Raw genomic sequence first — 12,639 nt, 5'->3', positions numbered from 1 at the left:
GTCCTATGCATCTCTTTATTTTTTTCTGTCAGGTTGCTTCAGAGCAAGCCAGAAGTTGCACGGAAGGCCCTGTCTGACAACAGTCTGCTGAAAAACATTGATTTTAATGAGAAGTTCTTGGGAGAAGAATATGTTGCAGAGGGTAAGATACCATGCTGGGAGGGGAATTCCTTTCTGATCTCAAGGTTAAAGCAGTTGAAAACTTTCCATAGATGATGGTAATAACCTGCACATTTCATGTTCCATTTTACTGCGTTGTTAACCTAAAACTTAATTTAACTTAAGTGTCTCACATAGAAATAAACAGCCTTTTCCCTTTTTATTAAAAAAAACTAAAACTACTATTTTGGATGTAGTAGAATATCTACATATTGACATTAGGAAAAATTGCACAAAACGACATCCTTGTTACCAGCTTTTAAAAGACTGCGGGATGTTGGGCAGCTGGCATGGACACCCAAGTTTGTGAATGCGATAACTGGAACGAGCAGATGCAGGAGCTTCAAATCATACCATAAGTGTATCTACTAGGAGGCTGAAGGGTACCACTGGTGTTTTTTCTTTTTTAGCAGTGATGAGAAAGTATTAAAAGGTAACAACTTAATCCCAGATATGCTTTGGAAATGTCAGATTTTGTTCTGAAGCTTTGGGACAAGTTGAGCAAAGACTGTTTAGCAGAAATCACTCAGCCGAGGACAAAGTTGCATGGCTGAATAAAGCCTAAGAGAACATGAACATAAAATTTAAGGCAGCAGAGATTCATATTTTGATTCTGAACATCTTTACATCTGATTCACTGCTTAAAATTTGACGAATGATTTCCCTCCCGTGTAGCCTGTGACCTGCCCCAGCGGCCCAATGAAGCCCACATCTTCTACGGCAACATGAGTAAGGTGGTGGTGTCGTTGCTTGGAAGTACTAAGAATACAGACTTTGAGGAGAGCGAGCATGCTCTGCTGCTACCGTCTGCAAAGTCCAGCTCAGAGACAGACAGGTAACCTGCTGGAATATACACGGGTCTGTTCCATCTTAATAGCAGTGCGATCACCAATATGGGGATCCAAGTACATGTCAGAAAACAAAAGACCGTTGCTCAACGTACAGCATATTCATTTTATTGGGTTTTAGATTAGTAAACACATTCAAAATTATGATGCAACATTATCAATTGTCTTTGTGTATTCCTGCTCTTTGATAACTCTGCATTGATAAGAATGCACAGTTTAATGGTCTTGTGTGATTCCCAGTGGGTCTTCAAATGGCAATGTGTCTCTGGATGTGCTGCCAGTGAAAGGTCCCCAGGGTCCAGCACTGAGAGTGGCAGAGCCTTCCTTAAAGGTACTGTAAGCCCTTCTTAATCAACTTTAATGGTTTCTTTCAATGACTATTGATTACTTTGGGGCTTTTTAAACTGACTGAGATTTAGATCTTTGCTTCACTCTATTTCATGTGAAAAATGTATCATTTTTGAATGTAGATTATCTTCTTTTTACCCTCTTCAGGCTTCAGAGCAATTACACAAACAGTCCGAGTCCTGGACTATTCACCCAGAACAGCTCGTCCTTGCAGCTCCCACCATCAGTGAGTTGAATACAGATTTCAAGAGTACTAAGCAAGCTTGGTTGTTAGTTTGGCTGGAGCAACCAGTGAATTTTTGTTGTTGTTGTTTTTAGATGGTGCATCCACCACCAGTCAAGTTCAGATCCGAAACAATACTTCGAGAGAGCTGAGCTTTGATTTGTCCTGGCCTGCCCACTGCCTCACGATCACCCCACAGCATGGAGTTATCGAGCCACAGTAAGAATACCCTTGAGTCAAGAGTTTTTGGTTACAAATTCTCTGTATTCTCTTTTTTTTTTCTGCATTTCTCACACTTGATGTGATTGCATCACGTTACGCATCAACTGAATATTTGGAACACTTTAGCATGAGGTCCAGTGGATTTTTTTCACAGATGTAATATGAGGTGTAATCAAAATATTCCACGATCTTTTTCTACAAGATCATCTTCCCAACAATGTCTGGCTTCATTCACTCCTGTTCTGAAGCATTTCCCTCTGTGTGACATAAGGTTGGTGTGTAGAGTAAAAAGGCAATATTGACTTCTCTTTGAAACCATCCTGAATGATCATGGGAGCTGCTTCTCAGGATATGACCTTCAGCATTTTCTGTTAGCATGCACCTTGATTTCATCCCTCAGGGCAGATGGTCTCTGCAGAACTGTGGCTTGTGTCATCCTGTTTCACTATAGAGCACATTGAAAATACTGGAGTTTTTTCCTGGGGAAAAAAAAAAACAGAAAACATGCACACCTCCTGCACTATCACTAGATTTTCCTCCTTGCAACCGAAAATCAAGCTGAAGGATTACTGTGTTCATACACTTGAGGAAATTATTTTTTTATTTTTAAAGGGAGATGTGCCAGATTTGAATGCGGTAACCCTTTTACATGTCTGATTCCATAACTTTTGCCATTACAGTGGCTCTAGAAGGACAACAGACAAGCGAATCCTAATTTAATGTGTGCATAAATCTGCTGAATGTTATGTTTGCGTCTAATTTTGTCATTATCATAAACCAAGGTGCCACCTGCAGATCTTGATCAGCCCCAACCCGTCATTGGCAACTAAATCTTCCCTGCTTCCCTGGAGTGGACAGATTTATGTCCAGTGTGATGGTCAACAGAAGGTATGGGATATTAGCAACTTTTCTTTTTCCAAACAACACTGACAGACTGTGAGAAACTGACATGAGCTAAATCTGAGCTGGTTTCAGTTTATTAAGGTTCAGATCCGTCGAGACCTTGCTCTGGATGTGTCTACAGCCCCAGCAGATACAAGTTTGTCAGCCCTGCCTCCTCAGGCTGCTACCCCCTTGTTGCCTGTGGGCAGGCTCACCACAAGGCCATCACTTACCCCACAGATGCCTCAGGCCATGGTAGAGATCAACAACAAGACCATAGTCTTCCCCACCACACCCTCAGGGGAGACATCAGGTAGGAACATGGCTTACCGCTGGAAGTAACTTGCTCTGACCAACATTAAAGCTCTACATTGTGCTCGTGTCTGAACAGTTTTACAACAATTATCTTTCAGTTTAAACATGAAATACTTTCCAGGCTGTCAGTTTTTAGTCGTGGTCTGTAGGTAGCACGTGATGCATCTATTCCTGTGGGAGACTGAACGTCTCTATGTTGCTCCTGTACTTCAGAGGCCCAGCTGGAGGTGCAGAATGGGAACGTGGAAGTGAGGTGGTACCTGTCATCATTTGCTCCTCCATATGTCAAGGTGCTTTTTTTTTCTCCTCCCTCCTTTCTTCTATTAGCTGTTTTCTCCTGCTCCTCTTGAATATCTCTTGGGAGATCTCTGCTTTTATGGCTTTGTAGTTTATTTTGAAGTTACTTTTGTATGTGAGTGTTGTGAGATTCGTTTTGTTTCATGAACTACCTTAGTAATTACTTTGTACTTGTTCGCACCCTCGATTTATGTATTATGTTTCTAATACATAAATGTTATTGGCTGCTTTGATCCAAGCTTATGTTGTTACAAACTGTGGTCCTTTCTCACTCCCTCACTCTCTCTTCAGGGGGTTGACAACAGCGGAGACGTTTACCGGGCCACCTACACGACTTTCAGATGCTCCAGGGTTTCTGGAACCCTGGGAGCCCATGAGAAGATGCAGGTAGGTACTCGCAGTAGACTTGCCAGTAATATTTAAAGTAGGTCATTATAAAGGGACAAAGATTTCCAGCAAATGCTTTTTCACAGGGAAAAGGATCCTTTTTAATTAAAAAAAAAAAAAAATCTAATGGCCAATCATAAAACCTATAAAATCTAGTTTTATTGTTTTTGCATTTTTAAATTGGTGTTCTATTAAAACTTTCATTAATTTTATTGTTCCTTTCACGAAATACGGTTTTCATGTGCAATTAGTTTTACTGTTAACATTGGAATTCTCTTTTTAGTCAAGTGACACATTCAAAATGATGTTTCTATGTTACTCTGTTATGTATCACATCTGTGAGTTTTAAATGTTTGGTTAAATCAAACACTGAGGTGAATTTAAGTTTATACTTTCCATCTAGAAGCATAACTCTGTAGTAAGATGTTTTTATGAGGTTAAATAAAATCCAGTTGCATCTTACAATGTTTTTTTTTGTTTTTTGTTTTTGTTTTTTTGTTATCTTTTTAGGTGCCCATCACTTTTCTGCCCAGGGACAGAGGGGACTATGCCCAATTCTGGGACTTGGAGTGCCACCCTGTGTCTGAGCCCCAGCAGAAAACCCGAATCCGCCTCCAGCTCTGTGGCACTGTGAGGACTTTTTTTCCCCCCCTTCCCCTTAAACCAGGAAGTAGACTCCTCAAAATATAGAATCTATTCTCTGAAAGAGTTTTTCCCAGCTTATTTTTCAGTCATTCAGAAAACCCCCCACAGAAACCACACACAGAAGGGCCTCTCCCAGGACCCTCCCAGGACCCTCTTCCTGTGTAGCAACACTAATCATGCAGGTTTTCAACACCATAATGAGGGAAAATAAAAGTTGTTCTTCTGTAGTACATAAGAGGCACTGGAATCCTGGTACACCTTCAGCTTTCTTAAAAAATGGCATTTAAAAACAAAACTGAGTTCAAGTTTGTTTTCTATAGCACAAACTGTACTTTCAGACAAATTTTAATCTACTTTGCTTTAGATATTTGATATTCAGTCAAAAAAATATGGATATGGCCAGTGCTTTCACTACAGAGGCACATTGTGATGTTAACTTTCAGTTACTTTAAAATAAGCTGCACATACAGTGGGGCAAAAAAGTATTTAGTCAGCCACCGATTGTGCAAGTTCCCCCACCTAAAATGATGACAGAGGTCAGTAATTTGCACCAGAGGTACACTTCAACTGTGAGAGACAGAATGTGAAAAAAAAATCCATGAATTCACATGGTAGGATTTGTAAAGAATTTATTCGTAAATTAGGGTGGAAAATAAGTATTTGGTCACCTCAAACAAGGAAAATCTCTGGCTCTCACAGACCTGTAACGTCTTCTGTAAGAAGCTTTTCTGTCCCCCACTCGTTACCTGTATGAATGGCACCTGTTTGAACTCATCATCTGTATAAAAGACACCTGTCTACAGCCTCAAACAGTCAGACTCCAAACTCCGCCATGGCCAAGACCAAAGAGCTTTCGAAGGACACCAGGAAAAGTATTGTAGACCTGCACCAGACTGGGAAGAGTGAATCTACAATAGGCAAGCAGCTTGGTGTGAAAAAATCAACTGTGGGAGCAATCATCAGAAAATGGAAGACATACAAGACCACTGATAATCTCCCTCGATCTGGGGCTCCACGCAAGATCTCATCCCGTGGGGTCAAAATGATCATGAGAACGGTGAGCAAAGATCCCAGAACCACACGGGGGGACCTGGTGAATGACCTGCAGAGAGCTGGGACCAAAGTAACAAAGGTCACCATCAGTAACACACTACAACGGCAGGGAATCAAATCCCGCAGTGCCAGACGTGTTCCGCTGCTGAAGCCAGTGCATGTCCAGGCCCGTCTGAAGTTTGCCAGAGAGCACATGGATGATACAGCAGAGGATTGGGAGAATGTCATGTGGTCAGATGAAACCAAAGTAGAACTTTTTGGTATAAACTCAACTCGTCGTGTTTGGAGGAAGAAGAATACTGAGTTGCATCCCAAGAACACCATACCTACTGTGAAGCATGGGGGTGGAAACATCATGCTATGGGGCTGTTTTTCTGCCAAGGGGACAGGACGACTGATCCGTGTTAAGGACAGAATGAATGGGGCCATGTATCGTGAGATTTTGAGCCAAAACCTCCTTCCATCAGTGAGAACTTTGAAGATGAAACGAGGCTGGGTCTTCCAACATGACAATGATCCAAAACACACCGCCCGGGCAACAAAGGAGTGGCTCCGTAAGAAGCATTTGAAAGTCCTGGAGTGGCCTAGCCAGTCTCCAGACCTCAACCCCATAGAAAATCTGTGGCGGGAGTTGAAAGTCCGTGTTGCTCGGCGACAGCCCCAAAACATCACTGCTCTTGAGAAGATCTGCATGGAGGAATGGGCCAAAATACCAGCTACTGTGTGTGCAAACCTGGTAAAGACCGATAGTAAACATTTGACCTCTGTTATTGCCAACAAAGGTTATGTTACAAAGTATTGAGTTGTATTTTTGTTATTGACCAAATACTTATTTTCCACCCTGATTTACGAATAAATTCTTTACAAATCCTACCATGTGGATTCATGGATTTTTTTTTTTTTCACATTCTGTCTCTCACAGTTGAAGTGTACCTCTGGTGCAAATTACTGACCTCTGTCATCATTTTAGGTGGGGGAACTTGCACAATCGGTGGCTGACTAAATACTTTTTTGCCCCACTGTATTAGCAGTACCTTGACTGTGGCTTTGTAGTGTAAGTGACAGAATTAACAAATGAGACAAGTGGGTTGTGGGATGGGAAGGAGAGCCACCCTGCTGAGAAGGGCCTGCGGGCTTCTTGTGTGTAACACTTTAAAGTGAAGTGTTATGACAGAATCAGTTAACTTAAGAGCATACATGCACAGCAAGTGGGATGTCAGAGAGATGGCTCCACATGAGTAGGTTAAGTGGCTGTGATGCTAGTGCTTTTCTTGTTGTTGCTTTGTCTTTTAGATGCAGTGTTTAAAGTGGAATGCAGAGTCTTTGAGTAGAGTTAAATACCAATCTGTGACTCTAGTTTGTAAAACTTTGGAAAACCAAAATGCAAAACATAACACTCATATTTAGCTCTACAGCTAACTGTCTAAGTCAAAGTCTCTGCATATAATTTAGTAAGCCAGCACGTAGCTGTATGTCTCCCAGGGATAAATGGTGTTAGATTCAGGTGTTTTTGTATTTTTTTTTTTTTTTTAGTGAGCAGCAGTTTTTAAGTTGCACTGAAAGCTAACAGGCTGAATCTTAAATGTCTGTGTCCAAAGGGAACAAAATCTGGACCAGTGGGAGGACCACAGGAAGGAGACTGCTCTCTAGTGAAGACAGAGGCCACAGTCAAGACCAAGAAGAGACCCGAGTCCTCATCTAGCAAAATCAGGTAACTCCACCTAAATCTAATCATGGAGGGAGATCCCATTCAGAAAAAACACAAGAATATTATGCCCCCCGTTTAAAGTGGCACATTTTGTAATCCTTAGCCAGGAGGAGGTCGTGCGGAGGGGTGTGTATTCACCACAGGACCTGTACACCTTCCCTGCCACACGGGTGGGTGAGTCCAGCTCTCTAAAGGTCAACGTCCGCAACAACTCGTCCGACATGCATGAGGTGGGGCATAATTTATTCTCATGAAGGTGTAAGGTTTTTTTTTTCTTGCCTACTGCAGCAGAAACTGAAGTTCACTTACATGCAAATGCAGTAAGATCATGTCAGAAAAGTGAAGTTGTCACAGGGTTAACACAAGCAAGGAAGTAAGATATGAGAGTGTTTTAAAAGAAGTCATTCTTTAAGTGTGAGTTGCCCCTGGAGATGACATAATGTGTTAAGGAAGCAGAAGTAGAGATACCTTGACTATATTTGTGATTCTCTGTACCACTAAAAGAAATTGCATGCCTGAGTTGATGTAATTATACTGAGTGAAAAATACAGTAACACCCCTAACACTTGTCACTGTGCTTTGCATGGATTTGATATGTGATGTGTGGCTTCTCTAATTGACTTGCAGCTGACATTTGTAAACCCTAGTGAGCCTTTCTACATCAAGCATTCCAGATATTCTCTGAGGTGAGTCTGATGTTTATTACAACAAACACAAACCTTTTGATTGCTGCTTTTAGACTTGGTTTAGGCTTATTTGGAGCTCTTGAAGTTTTCTGGTATTGTTATCATACAACTGAGTAGTTGGTTAGATCACGTTTAATCAAAAAGATGTTCTGTGGTCTAACTTGGAGACTGCATAATGTCATTTTCCCATTGTGAATGCTCACTGTGGGGAGGTCCTGTGAGAAGCTGGGACCAGGAGGATGATCTAACTTTCTAGAGTATATACTTGAGGCCTGAGTACGAGTGATGTTTTTGCCTGACAAAGGCGTTTGGAGGGGCGGCCCGGTCACAGGTACCAGTTGTGTTGTGTTGTGCTGTGCTGGTGAGGAACGGTGTTCAGAATGTGCACATTATTTGTTGTTTTGTAGTGGCTAAAATGATGCCTAGTATGGAAATGAAATACTGAAATGTATTTGCTTCACCAATAAAATGAAAGTACTGTGACACATTCCATAGTGAAGCATGACAGTTATGTGAAACAGTGTCACAACCTGAACCTCCCCCAGCTTTGCGATAGGTGTGCTGTGAGCACTGCTGTGTGTGGATTTGTGATTGTGGTGTTCCCAGCATGTTGTGGATCTCATTACGATGACCACAGGTTTAAAGAAATGCTTCTCCAGTTTCCCTTGTATGGGTCTTAGTATAAGCTAGAGCTGGGCGATAGAACGATAACGATATGTATCGCGATATAACTTTTACTCGATAGAGAAATTAAGCTATCGCGATAGACTTCGCCGCTCTTGTCCTCTTAAAATAAAAAACATTTTTTAAAAAAGGTCAGCCAATCCAAACTAAGTAGCGCAGAGCCGAACCAATCACAGCCGCAGCGTCACGTCGCGTGACTTGTTACATACAGCACAAGTGCCAAGCCGCACGTGTGTTTGTTTGGGAAGCAGGCAGTGGGTAATGGAGCCAGCGCGTAATGGAGGAAATGAGTGTGCCGACTAGAAAAATCAACCGAGCGTGACCGAAGAGAAAACAGATGACGGTTCCAATGCCGGAGAGATTGTCGAATGGAAGAGCCATAGAAGTTCCGTAGTGTGAAGGTATTTCGGCTATTTCAAGTCTGACAAAAAACCGAGTAGCTGCACTGTAAATTGCACGCTACTCGGCACGAAAGCAAGTCTGGAAATACAATAAACTGGTGCATGCGTCACACTGTGCGCCACGTTATTGTTTCGGTGAAATGAATTTCTACAATACTGTTACTGTTAATTCTACTCTGCAGTGTTTAAATGCTTACATATACACACAGTTACTGTCCCTCCACACATACGACTCGGTTCTGCTTCTATGCCCCAGCTTTGTTTACTTTTTCCCACCGAGGCTTCTAGACTTCTGATTGGCCAACATTTCTGCACGGTTAGGAATCTAGCTCCACCTGCTGCTTTGGCATGTTCATAGCAGCGTTTTCCTTCATTTCTGCCTTTGTGTGTGGACGGGATTATTTTTTAAAACGAAAACGGAAAATCTCCGTTTTCAAAAACACCCGTGTACGTGTGGACGTAGCCTCAGTCTCTGACTGGAAGCGCTAATTCGTCATTCGGCTTTTGTCAGACTAAAGTAACTGTTAAAACTGTTTGAAAAGCTAAGCTATACAACAAGGAGAGATTGAGAATTTCCTTTTAGTTCTCAGTTTATTTGATACTGACAAAAGTTAGTTTTGTCTGTTCTTCTGTAAAACAAACTAAGATTTATTTTTAGAATTAATATTTTGTTTCTAAGTGGAATTGACAATTTAGTCTGTTTTGTTTGTTCTATTTTGAAACTTAAACGCTTTAGCGGCTGCCTTTTGTGTAGTTTGCAATATTTGCCTTTATTTATCTGAAAAAGTCTCATGTTCCTTAAGTACATCTACCCTGTTGAACTTATTATGGGAAATAAATATTTAAATCAAAACAAGCTGCTGATTATTTCACATTTTACTTGTGAGCAACGGCACATTTAAATCTTACAAATATAGTTATTTGGCTTATATCGTGATAGATATCGTTATCGCCTGAAATGAAAAAAACATATCGTGATATGAAAAAATCTCATATCGCCCAGCTCTAGTATAAGCATTTGGTTCTGAAATACCTCTGTATCTAAAGCTGACCAAAAGCCAACTTGAATATATAACCAGTATAGTTGAAGTAGTTCTCTAACCTCTAACCATCTAAAATTTAAACTGGACCTTAAATTGCTGTAGTTAATCCCTGCATTCATTTTCTGCTAGTTATGAATGGATTATTAGTGCTAGTCATTGATATGGGGGGCGATCGTGGCTCAAGAGTTGGGTGTTCGCCTTGTAATCGGAAGGTTGCCGGTTCGAGCCCCAACTTGGACAGTCTCGGTCATTGTGTCGTTGGGCAAGACACTTCACCCGTTGCCTACTGGTGGTGGTCAGAGGGCCCGGTGGCGCCAGTGTCCGGCAGCCTCGCCTCTGTCAGTGCGCCCCAGGGTGGCTGTGGCTACAATGTAGCTTGCCATCACCAGTGTGTGAATGTGTGTGTGAATGGGTGGATGACTGGATATGTAAAGCGCTTTGGGGTCCTTAGGGACTAGTAAAAGCGCTATATAAATACAGGCCATTTACCATTTACCATATATGGCTGCATCATGTGATTGTTTTCACCATTGATTCATTATTTGTTCTGTACAACATTAGAAAACAGTAATTAATCCACAAATAAAATACTTTTTAAAGCTTTGTTGTAGAATGGCTAAAAGATGCATTAATAGTAGACGGACTGTTCATTTCAGGTTCAAGTGTTCCATCACTGTGCAAAGTGGTTGTGACTGATATCAATTATACTTGAAACAATATGAAACGGTGACAGTGTAGGATTTTATTTATTTTTAGATGAGTGCAGTGCATATTTGAATGCATTTTGAATCTATATTTGTGCTTCTTCACATTATGTATACACACACATTTCAAATTGTTCCAGCCGTTCAGTAACCGCCTTTGTTCTTCCTCGACCTTTAGATCCCAGCACTATCTGAAGCTACCCGTCCAGTTCAAGCCCAGTACCGCAGGCGGACACAGCGGCTTGCTGCTCATCCAGTCAGAAACAAGCGGAAGTCTTGTTATTCAGCTGACTGGTGAGGCATTGCCTTGAATCCACCGTTTTTAACCATCCCACGCCACCTCGTCGTGCCGCCTGGCTTTGGGTGGTGCTCCTCTCTGTTCTCTTCACCGTGGGAGAGATGTGAGTGACAGAATAAGAGGCATAAGGTCTAAGGATCAAATAATGTCAGCCTCTGGATTTAAATCCTTCCTTGTCGTCATGTTTGGAGATGCACGCTATAGCTGATTGAGGGGGACTGACTGAGACTCCTGCCAACACAGCCCCAGCTGCCTGTGGATAAGGCACAGGTGTCCTCAGCTGGCCGATGAAAAATGATTGCGCCTGTTTGTGCCTGAAGCTGAGTAGTTTGAATCTGTCCAGCTCACAATTAGTCTGCACGGCCCCGGCGTTCCAGAGAGCTAATGCATTTTGTCACTTGACTCTGGATCTGGTGTTTCGCTTTCTCTCTGAGTCATGTCACAAAGTAGCATTGCTGTTGCCATGGTCTGTCGGACAGTAGCGGCACCAGCTGAGATACTTTGGAATTAATTGGAGCTGGGCATGCAGGAATGCCTTTGTTTGCTGTTTGGTAACATCACTTCAGGGATTTTGTTTTTGGAAAAGCCACATTTTTGCCTGTTTGTTGTGTTACACAGTGGATACATACCTTTTTGTCTGAGAACTCTGTGGAGTCATCTCTGCCATTACCTCCTAACTGAAACAAGGACCCGAATAGATTTAAAGCTTCAGTTTTGCTGGAGTACATTTTAAAACTGCTATTCTAGCTCTGTCTGCATCTCACAACATTTTCCTAATCTTCTGTACTCGTGTTTGTTTCTATGGAGATGGCTCTTCATCTTGCAGGGCCCACCTGCGCAGTAGCCTTTGTCAGCACCATGTGTTGACTTCCCCACAACCTCCAAGGCTCATTCCAAACAGCCCAGATGTACTTAATTTAGTCATGTTCAGGGCAGCTCACAGCAACATTAGGATGGTTAATGATTGTTATTACATGCTAAAAGAGTTTCCTCTGGTGGGGTTTTCATTCGGCAGCTTGCCAGGTCTGTTCAGTATGGTTGCCATGGCAAAACTGGTGTTAATCACTGTTCCACTCACAGAAAATTATCTCCTTGTTTCCTCTTTTGGCTCTGGGGCAAATGGCAAAAATTGCTCGGGGGGTTTTGGATTTGCTTCCATAATCAGTTTTGATATTGAAGGGGATGGAAATGGGGAAACTTTATCAAGGGGGTGTTGTTAACCTGCTAGTGCCACACATTGTGACAACACGCTGAAGAACACTATTCTTTTGTACAGTTTTTCCTACTTGTGTAGTGGGTTTTAACATGAAGGCAGTATACTGTTAAACATCCCAACATGTTTTGATTTACAATTTGCACATGCTTTGAATAGCAATTATGTAATATATTGTATGTAATATATGTTTAAATAAAGTTTCGTGACAATTGAAGGTGCAGTGTCTTTTGTTTTTTTCCTTTAGCCCACATTGCTGTCAGAAAGGTATCAAAGTGGACAAATATGATTTATGAAATATATTCTTGAACACTAGCTTTATATTCATGTTCACTTTTTTTGTTTGTTTGTTTGTCCATTCAATCAGACTTTCTGTACAATAAGGCTTTCACTTAATGCTACAACTTGTTAAAGAATCTAACAAAAGTCCAGTTATTTTATAAGAAGGCGATGTGTTTTCAGAAATCCAAGTTCTGTTAAGTGGTTTGGATAAATGACATAACTAGCCTCCACATGATGGAAG

At 41.6% G+C, this 12,639-nt stretch overlaps 1 protein-coding gene across 2 annotated transcripts in view; it reads left to right on the top strand.

Moving 5' to 3' along the window:
- Nucleotides 1-12,333, top strand: part of cep192 (centrosomal protein 192) — a 35,084-nt gene extending 22,751 nt beyond the window's left edge. For both annotated transcript variants that reach the window (XM_085422100.1, XM_085422099.1), the window contains exons 39-52: nt 33-142; nt 835-994; nt 1,248-1,338; nt 1,503-1,581; nt 1,674-1,797; nt 2,583-2,688; nt 2,776-2,995; nt 3,211-3,287; nt 3,586-3,681; nt 4,192-4,311; nt 6,978-7,090; nt 7,191-7,317; nt 7,715-7,773; nt 10,784-12,333. In XM_085422100.1, coding sequence (XP_085278226.1) covers nt 33-142; nt 835-994; nt 1,248-1,338; nt 1,503-1,581; nt 1,674-1,797; nt 2,583-2,688; nt 2,776-2,995; nt 3,211-3,287; nt 3,586-3,681; nt 4,192-4,311; nt 6,978-7,090; nt 7,191-7,317; nt 7,715-7,773; nt 10,784-10,916 — 1,615 coding nt within the window. In that variant the 3' untranslated portion in view covers nt 10,917-12,333. The remainder of the gene's footprint in view (nt 1-32; nt 143-834; nt 995-1,247; nt 1,339-1,502; nt 1,582-1,673; nt 1,798-2,582; nt 2,689-2,775; nt 2,996-3,210; nt 3,288-3,585; nt 3,682-4,191; nt 4,312-6,977; nt 7,091-7,190; nt 7,318-7,714; nt 7,774-10,783) is intronic.
- The last annotated feature ends 306 nt before the right edge of the window (nt 12,334-12,639 follow it).

The sequence above is a fragment of the Rhamphochromis longiceps genome, linkage group LG11, assembly GCF_057381845.1.
Source record: "Rhamphochromis longiceps isolate RC_006_pf linkage group LG11, R_longiceps_female_GT1.1, whole genome shotgun sequence".
In the NCBI taxonomy this organism is placed as follows: domain Eukaryota; kingdom Metazoa; phylum Chordata; class Actinopteri; order Cichliformes; family Cichlidae; genus Rhamphochromis; species Rhamphochromis longiceps.
The sequence above is the reverse complement of the archived record's forward strand: the minus strand, read 5'-3'. Positions and strand labels throughout refer to the sequence as shown.